At 44.0% G+C, this 22,481-nt stretch overlaps 1 protein-coding gene across 8 annotated transcripts in view; it reads left to right on the top strand.

The window, feature by feature from the left end:
* The window catches only part of LOC106585952 (WD repeat and FYVE domain-containing protein 3), a 268,301-nt gene that overhangs the window by 182,007 nt on the left and 63,813 nt on the right, over positions 1–22,481 (top strand). For 7 of the 8 annotated variants that reach the window (XM_045706795.1, XM_045706796.1, XM_045706790.1 and 4 more), the window contains 6 exons: positions 1–95; positions 10,414–10,548; positions 11,772–11,839; positions 11,936–12,047; positions 13,265–13,498; positions 21,755–21,854. The exon at positions 1–95 is cut by the window's left edge and continues 102 nt beyond it. In XM_045706795.1, coding sequence (XP_045562751.1) covers positions 1–95; positions 10,414–10,548; positions 11,772–11,839; positions 11,936–12,047; positions 13,265–13,498; positions 21,755–21,854 — 744 coding nt within the window. The remainder of the gene's footprint in view (positions 96–10,413; positions 10,549–11,771; positions 11,840–11,935; positions 12,048–13,264; positions 13,499–21,754; positions 21,855–22,481) is intronic. The other variant, XM_045706793.1, reaches the window with a different exon arrangement.

Raw genomic sequence — 22,481 nt, 5'->3', positions numbered from 1 at the left:
CGAAACATACCAACGTCCCCGAGCTCTACTTCCTGCTGATGACCCTGTTCCTGCAACAACCCGTCACAGAGCTGCCAGACAGCCTCCAGGTACATGTTAGTACACAAAACCTTTTATCATGCTCATCTATCTTTTTATCATTCTACCAAAAAACTATTTTCCATCATACTATCCAGCCAGTGTTTCCCTTAGCTAGATCCTTTCCCAGGTGGTGCGCAGCACCCACCAAAACTAACAATCCATGACCAATCAATCAAATTTATTGATGAGGCCCGTTTTACATCAGCTGATGTCACAAAGCCTAAAACCCCAAACAGCAAGCAATGCAGATGTAGAAGCACGGTGGCTAGGAAAAACTCCCTAGAAAGGCCAGAACCTAGGAAGAAACCTAGAGAGGAACCAGGCTATGAGGGGTGGCCAGTCCTCTTCTGGTTGTGCCGGGTGGAGATTATAATAGAACATGGCCAAGATGTTCAAACGTTCATAGATGACCAGCATCTTGTGATTCAAGATGGCGTAGCAGTGCAGACGTGGTTTGTTGTCCTCTCGTTTACTTTTTGTATTTATTTTATACATTTTTTTTTTCGTCTCTTTTTCTATTTTTAAATTAAATATACCTTTTGGTAACCCACCTCACTCAATGTGACATGGATCCGCAAATTTTTTAGACCCAATAATTTTTGTAGACCCTATAGCCAAAACTTTCATCAGAAGCTAGCCAGCTAATTAGCTAAGTTACTAGCTATTTAGTCATTGTTAGCCACTGCTAGCGGCCTTTACCCTCTGCTCAGGCACCAGCTGTTTTTTAGCCTGGATAATACCTGCCAGCCTCGGACTGTTTTTCTCCACTACAACGCCGGATTCCTGCCGTAAACCCTGGACCATTGATCATCACAGCTAGCTATCCGCCACTGAGTGACCCAGCCCCGAAGCTAGCCCTGAGCCAGACGCATCTCCCGGCTAGCAAACGAAATTACCACAACTACAATACCTCTTTCGCCATCTGGCCCGGTCCCTTCGTCGACACGGCGCCCCGCCGTACCACCACGACTGGTCCGCAGACGTAATTCAATCAGCTGTGCCTTCAACCGGCCTTTGCCGGATGACGGAGCAGACACTTCTACTTACCCCGGACTGCTAACTTTAAAATGCTGTGTCTCCCGCGTGCTAGCGTAGTAACGACTACCCCGCGGCTTCCCTGTTTCATCTATTGCTGTACACTGAACCCTATGATCACTTGGCTACATAGCTGATGCCTGCTGGACTGTTCATTAATCACGGTATTCCATTTAGTTTATTTTGTTTATTTGTCGGCCCCAGCCCTGAACTCAGGCCCTGTGTGTAGTTAACTGACCCTCTCTGCCCATTCATCACCATTTTACCTGTTGTTGTTGTCTTATCTGATTAGCTGTTGTTGTCTTACCCGTTGTTGTCTAAGCCAGCTCTCCCAATCAACACCTGTGATTGCTTTATGCCTCGCTTTATGTCTCTCTCTAATGTCAATATGCCTTGTATACTGTTGTTTAGGGTAGTTATCATTGTTTTAGTTCGCTGTGGAGCCCCTAGTCCCACTGTACATGCCTTATATACCTCCTTTGTCCCATCTCCCATACATGCGGTGACCTCACCCACTTTAACTAGTGCGTCCAGAGATGCAACCTCTCTTATCATCACTCAGTGCCTGGGTTTACCTCCACTGTACCCGCACCCCACCATACCCCTGTCTGTACATTATGCCCTGAATCTATTCTACCACGCCCAGAAATCTGCTCCTTTTATTCTCTGTCCCCAACGCACTAGACGACCAGTTTTGCCTTTAGCCGTACCCTTATCCTCCTCTGTTCCTCTGGTGATGTAGAGGTTAACCCAGGCCCTGCAGCCCCCTGCACCACTCCCATTCCCCAGGTTCTTATAGCCTTTAGCCGTACCCTTATCCTACTCTTCCTCGGGTGATGTGGAGGCTAACCCAGGCCTCCTCCCTAAGTTTGTTTTACTCACTGCTTTAGCACACTCCGCCTACCCCGATGTCCTTGCCGTGTCTGAATCCTGGCTTAGGAAGGCCACCAAAAATTCTGAGATTTCTATTAGAGGTCGACCGATTATGATTTTTCAACGCCGATGCCGATTATTGGAGGCCCGAAAAAAGCCTATACCGATTAATCGGCCGATTGTGTGTTTTTTTTTTTTTTATATATGTGTATGTATATATACACACACACACACACACACACACACACACACACACACACAGCTCTGAAGTGACAACGATACTGAAGAGTCTGCTTAGGAGACAAATACTCTCAACTGTTTGAATAATAAAAATAGAGTTTAAGTTACCTGTGATGAATGCTGAAAACAAAAACTGTAATTTCTATATGCAGGAAATCCTATTTTAATAATGGGCATGGTAAGAATTGACTACCAAAGTGCGAGTCATAATTCCCATGACACCATCTAGCAAAATCTGAAAAGCGGTTCCTTCGTTTATTCCATAGGATATTTTTAGATTAATTTAAAATAATGTCTGTGTTTGGTTTAGGCTTACACCACCTTGCCAATTTTATAACTGTGTAGATCAAATCAAATGTATTTATATAGCCCTTCTTACATCAGCTGATATCTCAAAGTGCTGTACAGAAACCCAGCCTAAAACCCCAAACAGCAAGCAATGCAAGTGTAGAAGCACGGTGGCTAGGAAAAACTCCCTAGAAAGGCCAAAACCTAGGAAGAAACCTAGAGAGGAACCAGGCTATGAGGGGTGGCCAGTCCTCTTCTGGCTGTGCCCGGGTGGAGATTATAACAGCACATGGCCTAGATGTTCAAATGTTCATAAATGGCCAGCATGGTCAAATAATAATAATAATCATAGTAGTTGTCGAGGGTGCAACAAGTCAGTAACACAAGAGTAAGTGTCACTTGGCTTTTTCATAGCCGATCTTTGAGAGTATCTCTACTGCTCCTGCTGTCTCTAGAGAGTTGAAAACAGCAGGTCTGGGACAGGTAGCACGTCCGGTGAATAGGTCAGGGTTCCAGCAGGTCTGGGACAGCAGGTCTGGGACAGGTAGCATGTCCGGTGAACAGGTCAGGGTTCCATAGCTGCAGGCAGAACAGTTGGAACTGGAGCAGCAGCACGGCCAGGTGAACTGGGGACAGCAAGGAGTCATCAAGCCAGGTAGTCCTGAGGCATGGTCCTAGGGCTCAGGTCCTCCAAGAAAGAAAAGAAAGAAAGAAAGAAAGAAAGAATTAGAGAGAGCATACTTAAATTCACACAGGACACCGGAAAAGACAAGAGAAATACTCCAGACTGACCCTAGCCCCCAGAAAACATAAACTACTGCAGCATAAATACTGGAGGCTGAGACAGGAGGGGTCAGGAGACACTGTGGCCCCATCCGATGAAACCCCCGGACAGGGCCAAACAGGTAGGATATAACCCCACCCACTTTGCCAAAGCACAGCCTCCACACCACTGGAGGGATATCTCCAACCACCAACATACCATCCCGGGACAAGGCCGAGTATAGCCCACAAAGATCTCCGCCACGGCACAGCCATAGGATATAACTCTGATCAATATAAGCGAAGAAAAAAAACAAAAATTGTGTAGAGTGGATTTATGAAAATATGTTGACAAACGTTACCTAGTGAGATTTACACGGGTATCAAAACGCCGAGGCGGTTTAAGCACAAAACACAGACCTTATTTGAAGTAGATCATGACATTCTCTATGGAAGACATGAACGGTAAAATAACGAAGGAACCCCTTTCAAGTTCAGCCGCAAGTTATTACAGGAATTATGACGCGTCGACTATTTCTCTCTAAACCATATACCTTTGACTATTACGAGCCTGCTGCTGCCTACCACCGCTCAGTCAGACTGCTCTATCAAATATCAAATCATAGACTTTACTATAATATAATAAACCTTAGGTCATTAATATGGTCAAATCCGGAAACTATCATCTCGAAAACATTTATTCTTTCAGTGACATACGGAACCGTTCCGTATTTTATCTAACGGGTGGCATCCATAAGTCTAAATATTCCTGTTACATCGCACAACCTACAATGTTATTTCATAGTTCCGTAAAATTCTGGCAAATTAGTTAGCAACGAGCCAGATTCTGTATACCCTGATTCTGCGTGCAACGAATGCAAGAGAACTGACACAATTTCACCTGGTTAATATTGCCTGCTAACCTGGATTTCTTTTAGCTAAATATGCAGGTTTAAAAATATATACTTTTGTGTATTGATTTTAAGAAAGGCGTTGATGTTTATGGTTAGGTACAGTCGTGCAACGATTGTGCTTTTTTTCCGCAAATGCGCTTTTGTTAAATCATCCCCGTTTGGCGAAGTCTGCTTTCTTTGTTAGGAAGAAATAATCTTCACAGTTCGCAACAAGCCAGGCGGCCCAAACTGCTGCATATACCCTGACTCTGTTTGCAAGAGAAGTGACACATTTTCCCTAGTTAAAAGAAATTCATGTTAGCAGGCAATATTAACTAAATATGCAGGTTTAAAAATATATACTTGTGTATTGATTTTAAGAAAGGCATTGATGTTTATGGTTAGGTACACGTCGGAGCAAAGACAGTCCTTTTTCGCGAATGCGCATCGCATCGATTATATGCAACGCAGGACAGGCTAGATAAACTAGTAATATCATCAACCATAGTTAACTAGTGTTTATGATTAGTTGATTGTTTTTTTCTAAGATAAGTTTAATGCTAGCTAGCAACTTACCTTGGCAATGTAAAGCAGGTGGTTAGAGCGTTGGGCTAGTTAACGTAAGGTTGCATCCCCAAGCTGACAAGGTAAAAATCTGTCCTTCTGCCCCTGAACAAGGCAGTTAACCCACCGTTCCTAGGCCGTCATTGAAAATAAGAATGTGTTCTTTAACTGACTTGCCTAGTTAAATAAAGGTTTAAAAATAAATAAATAATATCGGCAAATCGGTGGCCAAAAATACCGATTGTTAAGAAAACTTGAAATCGGCCCTAATTAATCGCCCATTCCGATTAATCGGTTGACCTCTAATTTCCATACCCAACTACAACATTTTCCTTCAAGATAGAACTGCCAAAGGGGGAGGAGTTGCAATCTACTGCAGAGATAGCCTGCAAGCTCTGTCATACTTTCCAGGTCTATGCCCAAACAGTTCAAGCTTCTAATTTTAAAAATGAATCTCTCCAGAAATAAGTCTCTCACTGTTGCCGACCTGTTATAGACCCCTCAGCTCCCAGCTGTGCCCTGGACACCATATGTGAATTGATTGTCCCCCATCGATCTTCAGAGTTCGTTCTGTTAGATGACCTAAACTGGGATATGCTTAACACCCCGGCCATCCTACAATCTAAGCTAGATGCCCTCAATCTCACACAGATTATCAAGGAACCCACCAGGTACAACCCTAAATCCATAAACACGGGCACCCTCATAGATATTATGCTGACCAACTTGCCCTCCATATACACCTCTGCTGTTTTCAATCAGGATCTCAGCGATCACTGCCTCATTGCCTGCATCCGCTATGGGTCCGCGGTCAAACGACCACCCCTCATCACTTTCAAACGCTCCCTAAAACCCTTCTGCGAGCAGGCCTTTCTAATCGACCTGGCCGGGGTATCCTGGAAGGATATTGACCTCATCCCGTCAGTCGAGGATGTCTGGTCGTTCTTTAAAAGTAATTTCCTCACCATCTTAAATAAGCATGCCCCTTTCAAAAAATGTAGAACTAAGAACAGATATAGCCCTTGGTTCACTCCTGACTGCCCTCAACCAGCACAAAAACATCCTGTGGGGACTGCAATAGCATCGAATAGTCCCCGCGATATGCAACTGTTCAGGGAAGTCAGGAACCAATACACACAGTCAGTCAGGAAAGCAAAGGCTAGCTTTTTCAAACAGAAATTTGCATCCTGTAGCTCTAACTCCAAAAAGTTTTGGGACACTGTAAAGTCCATAGAGAACAAGAGCACCTCCTCCCAGCTTCCCACTGCACTGAGGCTAGGCGACACGGTCACCACCGATAAATCCATGATAATCGAAAATTTCAATAAGCATTTCTCTACCGCTGGCAATGCTTTCCTCCTGGCTACCCCAAGCCCGGCCAACAGCTCCGCACCCCTCGCAGCTACTTGCCCAAGCCTCACCAGCTTCTCCTTCACCCAAATCCAGATCGCAGATGTTCTGAAAGAGCTGCAAAACCTGGACCCGTACAAATCAGCTGGGCTAGACAATCTGGACCCTTTTTTTCTAAAATTCTCCGCCGCCATTGTTGCAACCCCTATTACCAGTCTGTTCAAACTCTCTTTCGCTTCGTCCGAGATCCCTAAAGATTGGAAAGCTGCCGCGGTCATCCCCCTCTTCAAAGGGGGTGACACTCTAGACCCAAACTATTATAGACCTACATCCATCCTGCCCTGCCTTTCTAAAGTTTTTGAAAGCCAAGTTAATAAACAGAACACTGACCATTTTGAATCCCACCGTACCTTCTCCGCTGTGCAATCCGGTTTCCGAGCTGTGCACCTCAGCCACGCTCAAGGTACTAAACGATATCATAACCGCCATCGATAAAAGACAGTACTGTGCAGCCGTCTTCATCGACCTCGCCAAGGCTTTCGACTCTGTCAATCAACGTATTCTTATCGGCAGACTCAACAGCCTTGGTTTCTCAAATGACTACCTCGCCTGGTTCACCAACTACTTCGCAGACAGAGTTCAGTGTGTAAAATCGGAGGACCTCTCTGGACCTCTGGCCGTCTCTATGGGGGTACCACAGGGTTCAATTCTCGGCCCGACTCTTTTCTCTGTATATATCAACGATGTCGCTCTTGCTGCGGGTGCTTCCCTGATCCACCTCTACGCAGACGACACCATTCTGTACACATCTGGCCCTTCTTTGGACACTGTGTTAACTAACCTCCAATCGAGCTTCAATGCCATACAACACTCCTTCTGTGGCCTCCAACTGCTCTTAAACGCTAGCAAAACCAAATGCATGCTTTGAACCGTTCACTGCCCGCACCCGAGAGCCCGACGAGCATCACTACTCTGGACAGTTCTGACCTAGAGTACGTGGACAACTACAAATACCTAAGTGTCTGGCTAGACTGTAAACACTCCTTCCGGACTCACATCAAATATCTCCAATCCAAAATCAAATCTAGAATCGGCATTCTATTTCGCAACAAAGCCTCCTTCACTCACGCCGCCAAACTTATCCTATTAAAACTTACTATCCTACTAATTCCCGACTTTGGCGATGTCATCTTCAAAATAGCTTCCAATACTCTACTCAGCAAATTGGATGCAGTCTATCACAGTGCCATCCGTTTTGTTACCAAAGCGCCTTATACCACCCACCACTGCGACCTGTATGCTCTAGTTGGCTGGCCCTCGCTACATATTCGTCACCAGACCCACTGGCTCCAGGTCATCTATAAGTCTATGCTAGGTAAAGCTCCGCCTTATCTCAGCTCACTGGTCACGATAACAACACCCACCCGTAGCACGCGCTCCAGCAGGTATATCTCACTGGTCATCCCCAAAGCCAACACCTCCTTTGGCCGCCTTTCCTTCCAGTTCTCTGCTGCCAGTGACTGGAACGAATTGCAAAAATCGCTGAAGCTGGAGACTTACATTTCCCTCACTAACCTTAAACATCAGCTATCTGAGCAGCTAACCGATCACTGCAGCTGTACATAGTCTATCTGTAAATAGCCCACCCAATCTACCTCATCCCCATATTGTTTTATTTATTTTGCTGCTCTTTAGCACACCAGTATCTCTACTTACACACCATCATCTGCTCACCATCATCTGCTCATCTATCACTCCAGTGTTAATCTGCTAAATTGTAATTACTTCGTAACTATGGCCTATTTATTGCCTTACCTCCTCATGCCATTTGCACACACTGTATATAGACTTTCTTTTTTTCTATTGTTTTATTTGACTGTATGTTTGTTTATTCCATGTGTAACTCTGTGTTGTTGTGTCTGTCACACTGCTTTGCTTTATCTTGGCCAGGTCGCAGTTGTAAATGAGAACTTGTTCTCAACTAGCCTACCTGGTTAAATAAAGGTGAAATAAAAAATAAAAAAAATAATAATAATCGCAGTGGTTGTCGAGGGTACAACAGGTCAGCACCTCAGGAGTAAATGTCAGTTGGCTTTTCATAGCCGATCATTCAGTGTATCTCTGCCGTTCCTGTTGTCTCTAGAGAGTTGAAAACAGCAGGTCTGGGACAGGTAGCACGTCCGGTGAACACGTCAGAGTTCCATAAGCACAGGCAGAGCAGTTGAAACTGAAGCAGCAGCACGGCCAGGTGGACTGGGGACAGCAAGGAGTCATCAGGCCAGGTAGTCCTGAGGCATGGTCCTTGGGCTCAGGTCCTCCAAGAGGAGGGAGGGTGGTAGAGAGAGGGAGCATACTTAAATTCACACAGGACACCAGATAAGATATATATATTTTTTTTACCTTTATTTAACCAGGCAAGTCAGTTAAGAACAAATTATTATTTTCAATGACGGCCTAGGAACAGTGGGTTAACTGCCTTGTTCAGGGGCAGAACGACAGATTTGTACCTTGTCAGCTCGGGGATTCGAACTTGCAACCAACCTTTTGGTTACTAGTCCAACGCTCTAACCCCTAGGCTACGCTGCCATGAGAAATACTCCAGATATAACAGACTGACCCTAGCCCCCCGACACAAACTATTGCAGCATAATTACTGGAGGCTGAGACAGGAGGGGTCGGGAGACACTGTGGCCCTGTCCGACGATACCTACCCCCCCGACGATACAGGGCCAAACGGGCAGGATATAACCCCACCCACTTTGCCAAGGCACAGCCCCCACACCACTAGAGGGATATCTTCAACCACCAACTTACCATCCCGAGACAAGGCTGAGTATAGCCCACGAAGACCTCCCCCACGGCCCCAACCCGGGCAGGAAGATCACGTCAGTGACTCAACCCACTCAAGTGACGCACCCCTCCTAAGGACGGCATGGAAGAACACCAGTAAGCCAGTGACTCAGCCCCTGTAATAGGGTTTAGAGGCAGAGAATCACAGTGGAGAGAGGGGAACCGGCCAGGCAGAGACAGCAAGGGCGGTTCATTGCTCCAGAGCCTTTCCGTTCACCTTCACACTCCTGGGCCAGACTACACTCAATCATAGGACCTACTGAAGAGATGAGTCATCAATTAAGACTTAAAGGTTGAGAGCGAGTCTGCGTCTCTCACATGGGTAGGCAGACCATTCCATAAAAATGGAGCTCTATAGGAGAAAGCCCTGCCTCCAGCTGTTTGCTTAGAAATTCTATGGACAATTAGGAGGCCTGCGTCTTGTGACCGTAGCGTACGTGTAGGTATGTACGGCAGGACCAAATCGGAAACATAGATAGGAGCAAGCCCATGTAATGCTTTGTAGGTTAGCAGTAAAACCTTCAAATCAGCCCTTGCCTTAACAGGAAGCCAATGTAGAGAGGCTAGCACTGGAGTAATATGATCACATGTTTTGGTTTTAGTCAAGATTCTAGCAGCCGTATTTAGCACTAACTGAAGTTTATTTAGTGCTTTATCCGGGTATCCGGAAAGTAGAGCATTGCAGTAGACTAACCTAGAAGTAACAAAAGCATGGATAGATTTTTCTGCATCATTTTTGGACAGAAAGTTTCTGATTTTTGCAATGTTACGTAAATGGAAAAAAGCTGTCCTTGAAATATTCTTGATATGTTTGTCAAAAGAGAGATCAGGGTCCAGATTATCTCCTTCACAGTTTTATTTGAGTCGACTGGACAACCATCAAGATTAATTATCAGATCCAACAGAAGATCTCTTTGTTTTCATGGGACCTAGAACTAGCATCTCTGTTTTGTCCGAGTTTAAAAGTAAAAAATTGCCGCCATCCACTTCCTTATGTCTGAAACACAGGTTTCCAGGGAGGGCAATTTTGGGGCTTCACCATTTTCATCGAAATGTACAGCTGTGTGTCGTCCGCATAGCAGTGAAGGTTAACATTATGTTTCCGAATGACTTCACCAAGAGGTAAAATGTATCGTGAAAACAATAGTGGTCCTTAAATGGAACCTTGAGGAACACCGAAATGTACAGTTGATTTGTCAGAGGACAAACCATCCACAGAGACAAACTGATATCTTTCCGACAGATAAGATCTAAACCAGGCCAGAACTTATCAGTGTAGACCAATTAGGATTTCCAAATGACCTCTCTTGTTTCTTCATACAATTATTCCAATAATTATACCTTTGACAGAAATGTGGTCCTGTCGTATTAGTATAATATAGTATATTATAGTATTAGTAGTATAATATTAGTACAATATAATACTGGTGTATGGTATGAATGAGTGTTATCCCAGTCTCTGTTTTCTGTGTCTTAGTTTGACCTGGACTCCATCTGGACCTTTATCTTCGGCGTTCCTGCCTCCAACAGCACTGTAGTGGGATCTATCCACACCGTCTGCACCGAGGCTGGCTTCCTGTTACTGGGCATGCTGAGGAGCATGCTTAACCTGGTGAGGGGGTGGGTGGTAGAGGGAGGAGAGAGGAGGACAACTCCTTGTCCTTTTCCATGTAGCCTAGCCACTGGATACCATGTCTGCCACCAGATGCTAACTTTATATAGCTGCTGGAATCCCACTTCTGCCACCAGATGCTAACTTTATATAGCTGCTGGAATCCCACTTCTGCGACCAGATGCTAACTTTATATAGCTGCTGGACTCCCACTTCTGCCACCAGATGCTAACTTTATATAGCTGCTGGACTCCCACTTCTGCCACCAGATGCTAACTTTATATAGCTGCTGGAATCCCACTTCTGCGACCAGATGCTAACTTTATATAGCTGCTGGAATCCCACTTCTGCGACCAGATGCTAACTTTATATAGCTGCTGGAATCCCACTTCTGCGACCAGATGCTAACTTTATATAGCTGCTGGAATCCCACTTCTACCACCAGATGCTAACTTTATATAGCTGCTGGAATCCCACTTCTGCCACCAGATGCTAACTTTATATAGCTGCTGGAATCCCACTTCTGCCACCAGATGCTAACTTTATATAGCTGCTGGAATCACACTTCTGCCACCAGATGCTAACTTTATATAGCTGCTGGAATCCCACTTCTACCACCAGATGCTAACTTTATATAGCTGCTGGAATCCCACTTCTGCCACCAGATGCTAACTTTATATAGCTGCTGGAATCCCACTTCTGCCACCAGATGCTAACTTTATATAGCTGCTGGAATCCCACTTCTGCAACCAGATGCTAACTTTATATAGCTGCTGGAATCACACTTCTGCAACCAGATGCTAACTTTATATAGCTGCTGGAATCCCACTTCTACCACCAGATGCTAACTTTATATAGCTGCTGGACTCCCACTTCTGCGACCAGATGCTAACTTTATATAGCTGCTGGAATCCCACTTCTGCCACCAGATGCTAACTTTATATAGCTGCTGGAATTCCACTTCTGCCACCAGATGCTAACTTTATATAGCTGCTGGAATCCCACTTCTACCACCAGATGCTAACTTTATATAGCTGCTGGAATCACACTTCTACCACCAGATGCTAACTTTATATAGCTGCTGGACTCCCACTTCTACCACCAGATGCTAACTTTATATAGCTGCTGGAAATCCACTTCTACCACCAGATGCTAACTTTATATAGCTGCTGGAATTCCACTTCTGCCCCCAGATGACATTGTGCTTGTCTGTGTCCCTCTAGCCCTGGCAGTCTGAAGAGGAGGGGTCATGGCTGAGAGAGTATCCGGTAACTCTGATGCAGTTCTTCAGGTACATAGAATTCAATACAACTATAATAATAATAATAATAATAATAATAATATATCAATAAGTTGTAAGAATAATTGAATGTATGTGTATGTTCAGGTACCTGTATCACAACGTCCCGGACCTGGCCCACATGTGGCACAGCCCGGAGTTCCTGTGTGTCCTGGCTGCCTCAGTCTTCCCCTTCAACATCAGACCCTACTCAGAGATGGTGAGACACTGAGCTGTGTGTTCATGTATTTGTGAGGACGTGTGTGTGACTGTGTGTGTGTGTGTGTGTGTGTGTGTGTGTGTGTGTGTGTGTGTGTGTGTGTGTGTGTGTGTGTGTGTGTGTGTGTGTGTGTGTGTGTGTGTGTGTGTGTGTGTGTGTGTGTGTGTGTTAGTATGCATGCATCTGTGCTCTCTGAGCTCTGTCTAAATGGCCCTCCCTCCCTATCTTTCTCCCTCCCTCCCTCCCTCCCTCCATATTTCCCTCCCTCCCTCCATATCTCCATCCCTCCATATCTCCATCCCTCCATATCTCCCTCCCTCTATATCTCCCTCCCTCCCTCTCTCCCTCCATATCTCCCTCCCTCCCTCCATATTTCCCTCCCTCCCTCTATATCTCCCTCCCTCCATATCTCCCTCCCTCTATATCTCCCTCCCTCCCTCTCTCCCTCCATATCTCCCTCCCTCCCTCCATATTTCCCTCCCTCCCTCTATATCTCCCTCCCTCCATATCTCCCTCCCTCCCTCCCTCCATATTTCCCTCCCTCCCTCCATATTTCCCTCCCTCCCTCCATATCTCCATCCCTCCATATCTCCATCCCTCCATATCTCCCTCCCTCTATATCTCCCTCCCTCTATATCTCCCTCCCTCTATATCTCCCTCCCTCCCTCTCTCCCTCCATATCTCCCTCCCTCCCTCCATATTTCCCTCCCTCCCTCTATATCTCCCTCCCTCCATATCTCCCTCCCTCCCTCTCTCCCTCCATATCTCCCTCCCTCCCTCCATATCTCCCTCCCTCCCTCTATATCTTTCTCCCTCCATATCTCCCTCCCTCCATATTTCCCTCCCTCCCTCCATATCTCCCTCCCTCTATATCTCCCTCCCTCTATATCTCCCTCCCTCTATATCTCCCTCCCTCCCTCTCTCCCTCCATTTCTCCCTCCCTCCCTCCATATCTCCCTCCCTCCCTCCCTCTATATCTCCATCCCTCTATATCTTTCTCCTCCATATTTCCCTCCCTCCCTCTATATCTCCCTCCCTCCATATCTTTCTCCCTCCATATCTTTCTCCCTCTATATCTCCCTCCCTATCTCCCTCCCTCCCTCCATATCTTTCTCCCTCCCTCCATATCTCCCTCCCTCCCTCCATATCTTTCTCCCTCCCTCCATATCTCCCTCCCTCCATATCTCCCTGCCTCCCCCTTTTCTCTTACATTCCAGGTGAGTGACCTGGATAATGAAGCGGGGTCTCCCACAGAGGAGTTCAAGGCCTTCGCCGCCGACACGGGCATGAACCGTAGCCAATCAGAATACTGCAACGTGGGCAGTAAGACCTACCTGACCAATCATCCGGCCAAGAAGTACGTGTTTGACTTCATGAAGGTGCTGATCATGGACAACCTGTGTCTGACACCAGCCAGCAAGCAGACGTCCACCGTAGACCTACTGCTAGAGGTGAGACGGATCTGTCAATCAATCAGCCAATTAATAATCTGATTAATCAGTCAATCAAATTATGAAGCCCTTTTTTTTTCACAACAGTTGATAATCTAGCTAGGGTTGCAAAAATCTGAAAGCTCCAAGGAATTCTCCAAAGTGATTTCTGGAAATCCTGGGATTTTTGGTTCCATTTCTAGAATTTTGCAACCCTAAATCTAGAAAATGTGACAGCAAACTGTAGTTGCTACGTCGATTATTTTTTTTTAATGAATGATTGTTGAAGAATATAACTTATGAATGCCTCATGATCTTAGTCACACTCCTCCAATGTTTGTCAACAATGTAAATGTAAACATACACTGTATAACCTCATAACATGGTTATAACTACAATGTTGATGGTCAGTCCTGTATAGCCTCATAACATGGTTATAACTACAATGTTGATATCATGGATGGTCAGTCCTGTATAACCTCATAACATGGTTATAACTATAATGTTGATATCATGGATGGTCAGTCCTGTATAGCCTCATAACATGGTTATAACTACAATGTTGATATCATGGATGGTCAGTCCTGTATAGCCTCATAACATGGTCATAACTATAATGTTGATATCATGGATGGTCAGTCCTGTATAGCCTCATAACATGGTTATAACTATAATGTTGATGTCATGGATGGTCAGTCCTGTATAGCCTCATAACATGGTTATAACTATAATGTTGATGGTCAGTCCTGTATAGCCTCATAACATGGTTATAACTATAATGTTGATATCATGGATGGTCAGTCCTGTATAGCCTCATAACATGGTTATAACTATAATGTTGATATCATGGATGGTCAGTCCTGTATAGCCTCATAACATGGTTATAACTACAATGTTGATATCATGGATGGTCAGTCCCGTATAGCCTCATAACATGGTTATAACTAGAATGTTGATGTCATGGATGGTCAGTCCTGTATAACCTCATAACATGGTTATAACTACAATGTTATCATGGATGGTCAGTCCTGTATAACCTCATAACATGGTTATAACTATAATGTTGATGTCATGGATGGTCAGTCCTGTATAGCCTCATAACATGGTTATAACTATAATGTTGATATCATGGATGGTCAGTCCTGTATAGCCTCATAACATGGTTATAACTATAATGTTGATATCATGGATGGTCAGTCCTGTATAGCCTCATAACATGGTTATAACTATAATGTTGATATCATGGATGGTCAGTCCTGTATAGCCTCATAACATGGTTATAACTATAATGTTGATATCATTGATGGTCAGTCCTGTATAGCCTCATAACATGGTTATAACTATAATGTTGATATCATGGATGGTCAGTCCCGTATAGCCTCATAACATGGTTATAACTATAATGTTGATGTCATGGATGGTCAGTCCCGTATAGCCTCATAACATGGTTATAACTATAATGTTGATATCATGGATGGTCAGTCCTGTATAACCTCATAACATGGTTATAACTATAATGTTGATATCATGGATGGTCAGTCCTGTATAGCCTCATAACATGGTTATAACTATAATGTTGATGTCATGGATGGTTAGTCCTGTATAGCCTCATAACATGGTTATAACTATAATGTTGATATCATGGATGGTCAGTCCTGTATAACCTCATAACATGGTTATAACTATAATGTTGATATCATGGATGGTCAGTCCTTACATCCATAGCTCTGTCTATTCATCTGAGAGTAGGTACATTTCTCCAGCTCCATGTTACTAACAAATGAGTCACTGATAACCAAACCTAAACAGTGGGGTTTTAAAATGGGTTCTGAAAGGCTTCCATTGGGGTACCTACTGACTGGGTGCTGACCTTGCAACCTGGAGTAGGGCCTTTAAACACCCACCATGGACGCCCACTTCGAGGAAAAGAAAAGTCCCATTGACTCAGGTTAGGGAGTAAAAACCCAAACAGGGGAGAGGAGATACAAGACTTTGTTTAACCTCTTAAACTCAGAATCCATCTGGTGGCATTTTCTAAATGGTGTATAATATTGTATACTACCCTCCATAAAGTACAGTTCGTCCTACAAAACACATTCTTAGTACTGTCAGAGAGGTAAGAACTGTGGGATTCTGATAAAAGGTGATTCAGAAATATTGTGACCTTCTAGAAGAGTCCAAGATACAGCTGTTCTTTTTTTTTTTAAAGTCTATGTTTGAAATAAAATACCTCACCAATTATTCTTCCAACATAACTACATTTCTTTAAATGAAGAAGAAGAAGAAAAATACTTTGTTTAACCAATGGTGTCGTTCTAAACATGCGGAAATTTCCGTAGGTTCACAGACATTGTAAAAATGCTGGGAATGTGTAACGTGCATTTTTCATCTCACAGGAATGAAATAAGTATGAGGAGTGTCTACCTATCCATTAATGTAAATATATCCCCCTGTCTGATTCACAGTTCCTCCGGTAGGAGGTCACATGACGTCTCTTTGGCCATTTTAAAACCATTCGCGTCTGGTTTGGGTAGTGAGTCACTGTGCCAAAATTACCTGAATGGATTTTCAAGCCTGATACACAAAGCAACTCAAACAAATCAAATCAAATTGTATTGGTCACATACACATGGTTAGCAGATGTTATTGGTCACATACACACGTTTAGCAGATGTTATTGGTCACATACACATGGTTAGCAGATGTTATTGGTCACATACACACGTTTAGCAGATGTTATTGGTCACATACACATGGTTAGCAGATGTTATTGGTCACATACACATGGTTAGCAGATGTTATTGGTCACATACACACGTTTAGCAGATGTTATTGGTCACATACACATGGTTAGCAGATGTTATTGGTCACATGGTTAGCAGATGTTATTGGTCACATACACACGTTTAGCAGATGTTATTGGTCACATACACATGGTTAGCAGATGTTATTGGTCACATACACATGGTTAGCAGATGTTATTGGTCACATACACACGTTTAGCAGATGTTATTGGTCACATACACATGGTTAGCAGATGTTATTGGTCACATACACACGTTTAGCAGATGTTATTGGTCACATACACACGTTTAGCAGATGTTATTGGTCACATACACATATTTAACAGATGTTATTGCGGGTGTAATGAAATGCTTGTGTTTCTAGCTCCAACAGTGCAGTAGAATCTAACAATTCACAACAATACACACATCTAAAAGTAAAAGAATGGAATTAAGAAATATATAAATATTAGATCGAGCAATGTAGCATTGACTAAAATACTGTAGAATAGAATACAGTATATACATGAGATGAATAAAGCAGCATGTAAACATGATTAAAGTGACTAGTGTTCTATTATTAAAGTGACCAGTGATTCCATGTCTGTATATGGGGCAGCAGCCTCTAAGGTGCAGGGTTGAGTAACCAGGTGGTAGCCGGCTAGTGATGGCTATTTAACAGTCTGATGGCCTTGAGATAGAAGCTGTTTTTCAGTCTCTCGGTCCCAGCTTTGATGCACCTGTACTGACCTCACCTTCTGGATGGTAGCGGTGTGAACAGGCAGTGACTCGGGTGGTTGTTGTCCTTGATGATCTGTTTGACCTTCCTGTGACATCGGCTGCTGTAGGTGTCATGGAGGGCAGGTAGTTTGCCCCCGGTGATGCGTTGTGCAGACCACACTACCCTCTGGAGAGCCCTGCGGTTGTGGGTGGTGCAGTTGCCGTACCAGGCGGTGATACAGCCTGACAGGATGCTCTCGATTTTGCATCTGTAAATGTTTGTAAGGGTTTTAAGTGCCAAGCCAAATTTCTTCAGCCTGCTGAGGTTGAAGAGTCGCTGTTGTGCCTTCTTCACCACACTGTCTGTGTGGGTGGACCATTTCAGATCGTCAGTGATGTGTGCGCCGAGGAACTTGAACCTTTCCACCTTCTCCACTGCAGTCCCGTCGATGTGGATAGGGGGCTGCTCCCTCTGCTGTTTCCTGAAGTCCATGATCATCTTTGTCTTGTTGACGTTGAGTGAGAGGTTGTTTTCCTGACACCACACTCTGAGTGTCCTCACCTCCTCCTTGTAGGCTGTCTCACCATTGTTGGTAATCAGGCCTATTACTGTTGTGTCGTCTGCAGACTTGATGATTGAGTTGGAGGTGTGTGTGGCCAAGCAGTCATGGGTGAACAGGGAGTACAGGAGGGGGCTGAGAACGCACCCTTGTGGGGCCCCTGTGTTGAGGATCAGTGAAGTGGAGGTCTTGTTTCCTAGCTTCACCACCTGGGGGCGGCCCGTCAGGAAGTCCAGGACCCAGTTGCACAGGGTGGGGTTCAGACCCAGGGCCCCGAGCTTAATGATGAGCTTGGAGGGTACTATGATGTTGAATGCTGAGTTATAGTCAATGAACAACATTCTTACATAGGTATTCCTCTTGTCCAGATGGGATAGGGCAGTGTGATGGTGATTGCATCGTCTGTGGACCTGTTGGGGCGGTAAGCAAATTGGAGTGGGTATATGGTATCAAGTAGGGTGGAGGTGATATGATCCTTAACTAGCCTCTCAAAGCACTTCATGATGACAGAAGTGAGTGCTACGTGGAGATAGTCATTTAGTTCAGTTACCTTAGCTTTCATGGGTACAGGAACAATGGTGTTTAACTTGTCTGGAAGCAAGACGTCGGTGTCCACGACTTGGCTGGTTTTCCCTTTGTATTCTGTGATTGTCTGTAGACCCTGCCACATATGTCTCGTGTCTGAGCCGTTGAATTGCGACTCCACTTTGTCTCTTTCCTGACGTTTTGCCTGTTTGATTGCCTTACGGAGGGAATAACTACGCTGATTGTATTCAGCCATATTCCCAGTCACCTTGCCATTGTTAAATGTGTTGGTTTGCGCTTTCAGTTTTGCGTGAATGCTGCCATTTATCCACAGTTTCTGGTTTGGGTAGGTTTTAATAGTCACAGTGGGTACGACATCTCCCTGTACATTTCCTGATGAACTCAGTCACCGTGTCCGTGTATTCGTCAATGTTATTCTCAGAGGCTCTCCGGAACATATCCCAGTCCGCATGAACAAAACAATCTTGAAGCATGGATTCCGATTGGTCAGACCAGCGTTGAATAAACCTTAGCACGGGTACGTCTTGTTTGAGTTTCTGCTTATAGGAAGGGAGGAGCAAAATGGAGTCGTGATCAGATTTGCCGAAGGGAGGGCGGGGCATTGTAGGCATTTCGAAAAGTTGAGTAGCAGTTGTCCAATGTTTTCCCAGTACAACAGTCCATGTGTTGGTAGAACTTCGGTAATTTTTTCCTCCGATTTGATTTCTTGAAATCCCCAGCTACAATAAATGCAGCCTCATGATTTGTTGTTTCCAGTTTGCATAAATTCCAGTGTAGTTCTTTGAGGGCCGTCATGGTATCGACTTGAGGGGGAATATACACGTCTGTAACTATAACCGAAGGGAATTATCTTGGGAGGTAATACGGTCGGCATTCTAGGTATTCTAGGTCAGGTGTACAAGGACTTGAGTTTCTGTATGTTATCACAAACACACCATGGGTAGGTGATCATGAAACATACACCCCCGCCTTTCTTCTTCCCGGAGAGTTCTTTATTCCTGTCTGCCCAATGTACTGAGAACCCAGCTGGCTGTATGGAGGGGACAGTATATCCCGAGAGAGCCATGTTTCCGTGAAACGGAGTATGTTACAATCCCTGATGTCTTTCTGGAAGGAGATCCTCGCCCTGAGCTCGTCTACTTCTTATCCAGAGACTGAACATTAGCGAGTAATATACTCGGAAGCGGTCGTTGGTGTGCACGCCTCCTGAGTCCGACTAGAAGTCCACTCCGAACACCTCTTCTCCGCCGGCGGGTTTTTGGAGCAGCCTCCGGGTAGTTCAATTGCCCTGCGGGGTACAAACAAAGGATCCAATTCGGCAAAGTCATATTCCTGGTCATAATGCTGGTGAGTTACCGCCACTCTGATATCCAAAAGTTATTTCCGTCTGTATGTAATAACACAAAACATTTTCTGGGTTAATAATGTAACAAAAATAAAACACAATAAAAATAAATAAATACTGCCAAGTTTCTTTGGAGCTAGGAGCTGAGCTGCCATGTCTGTCGGCGCCATCTCATCTCCTTTTACATTGAAACATCGCTAACAACGTTTCCATCCATAGTTTTTATGTGAGTAAAGTCATATCGTATAATAAAAAAACTCTCAACAGCTGTGACGGAAACAGGAAGTTTGGGTGTAACTTTAAAAATGCTGACAGATCATTTGTTAATTCAACATGGTGGTATCTTTATAGTGTCTGTAAAATTAATTATGCGGGAAATGGCGGTGGAAATGCCTTTATGAGCAAATATTGATATAATAATCATCATATTTTATATATATGGCCTATTTATTACCTTTACCTCCCTTATCTCACCTCATTTGCTCACATTGTATATAGACTTATTTTTCTACTGTATTATTGACTGCATGTTTGTTTATTCCATGTGTAACTCTGTGTTGTTGTTTGTGTCGAATTGCTTTGCTTTATCTTGGCCAGGTCGCAGTTGTAAATGAGAACTTGTGCTCAACTTGCCTACCTGGTTAAATAAAGGTGAAATAAATAAAATAAAATATTGAAATACGTTTGGAGTCATGCGATGATATGGCGTGTGGACCTCCTGCTTCCACTCGCTACAGATGATTATTAGGCTACAGATTAAATAAATTATGATGAACTTCACAGAGTGGTGAAAGTGCACGGGGATGAGCTTGATGCTCCTTTCCGATGAATATCAAGAGTCTTTTTCTGGTGACGTGACGATCGATTATTGGCTGCCGTTTGACAAATTAAAAAATGATCTTGTTCTGATCCGTAATAATCTCATCAAGTAGACGAGACAAGCCGCACTTTCTGCGAGCTGTCGGCTAGATCGCAGGCACCAGCATCAGAATAGTTACATTAGCTATTTAACTCCACTGTTTTTTGTTGTTGTGACACAACGATCAGTAAAGTTGAAAAAGCGATAGAAACCACGTTGAACTTCAGTGAAAAGTATTTTTTTGTTGTTGTGCACTATGTCGTCATGCTCTGATGTTTATCCAATAACAAGTCCCATTTGGTGGAAACACACCACTGGATAATTATATGTGTGTGGGGTACAGAGATGAGGTAGTCATTTAAAAAAAATCATGTTAAACATTATTATTGCACACGGAGTGAATCCATGCAACTTATTATGTGACTTTGTTCAGTACATATTTACTCCTGAACTTATTTAGACTTTCCATAACAAAGGGGTTGAATACTTATTGACTGACTCAAGACTTTTCAGATTTTCATTGTTTATTCATTTAAATTGTTTTCTAAAAACATAATTATAGGTTAACGTGTGTGTGTGTGTGTGTGTGTGTGTGTGTGTGTGTGTGTGTGTGTGTGTGTGTGTGTGTGTGTGTGTGTGTGTGTGTGTGTGTGTGTAAACCAGTGAAACGACATCTCAATTTAATCCATTCAGGCTGTAACACAACACCAAGTTAAACAGGATGAAAACTTTCTGAAGGCACTGTATAAGTATCTTTGCCATAGATGAATACTTCAAACGTTTAATTATATTTGCTAACACCATACAGTAACATTTTGGCACCAGTAGAGTAGCTGTATAAACCACACCCATCTGCAAACACGCCTTTTCCGATGTTGGTTACAAGGTGGTACCTATTTAAATTAGCTAAGAGAATTTCATGTTACCATTGGTGTATTAAAATGAGAGTTAGGGTGATGTCACCCTTTCCCCTTAATAATCCCGCCTCCTGAATCCAAGTGTTTGACATGAGGGAGGGGGACCAGTAACTTTATGATTTAACATTTTATCAACGTAGAAGCAACAGTCAGTGTTCATACTTTGGTCATCATACTATGATCTGTTTTCATCTAAATATCATCCAATTTCATGACAAACGTGATTTTGAGTGTTCATGACCTTTAACCGGTTAACAGCTACTCTTCCAACATCTCTCATGATAACTGGAGAATTAGCTCTGCCCGCACAGGTGAAACTAACAACAGACTAACGAGTTGCGACAGGTGCATCACATCCTGACCAACGAGGTTGATTCCAATCAGCACGCCACCCCTGAAGAGAACCAACCTCGAAGTCGAGAAACCAAAACCCGTAACACCCATCCATCAGCTTTTTACCGAAACAGGGGCGGGGGATAGTCTTTGTTCCTGTTTCAACTGCTGATTGCAGCTTTAACATATAGTTTTATCCTCTGTGTCTCCCCAGGCGTCCCCAGAGCGTTCCACCAGGACTCAGCAGAAAGAATTCCAGTCATACATCCTGGACTCTGTCATGGAACACCTACTGGCTGCTGACGTCCTCCTAAGTATATATATATATATACATACACACACACACACACACACACACACACACACACACACACACACACAGAGAGAGAGAGAGACACATACACACACAGAGAGAGCGAGAGAGACACATACACACACAGAGAGAGAGAGAGACACACACACACACAGAGAGAGAGAGAGAGACACACACACACACAGAGAGAGAGAGAGAGACACACGCACACACACACAGAGAGAGAGAGACACACACACACACACAGAGACACAATTAGAGAAATCATCCATCCCAATATCCACACTAGTATACTACTTGTCTTAAGAGGCAGTCTTTTTTTTTTTATGTATCCAACTTCTACCTCCAAAGGACAATCTGCTTTTATACCGGATGTAAACAATGGATATTAGCTAGCCTCGTAGCTTCCCTATATGGAATGACATTGGTAGAAAATAGGTAAAAATGGGTAGGAACCCGGTGTAAATCAGTATGGGTGGGAACCCAGTGTAAATCAGTATGGGTGGGAACCCGGTGTAAATCAGTATGGGTGGGAACCCGGTGTAAATCAGTATGGGTGGGAACCCGGTGGGAACCCGGTGTAAATCAGTATGGGTAGGAACCCGGGGTAAATCAGTATGGGTAGGAA

This window comes from Salmo salar, chromosome ssa24 (genome assembly GCF_905237065.1).
Source record: "Salmo salar chromosome ssa24, Ssal_v3.1, whole genome shotgun sequence".
Taxonomy (NCBI): domain Eukaryota; kingdom Metazoa; phylum Chordata; class Actinopteri; order Salmoniformes; family Salmonidae; genus Salmo; species Salmo salar.
Note: the sequence above shows the minus strand (reverse complement) of the source record. Positions and strands in the feature narration are given on the sequence as shown.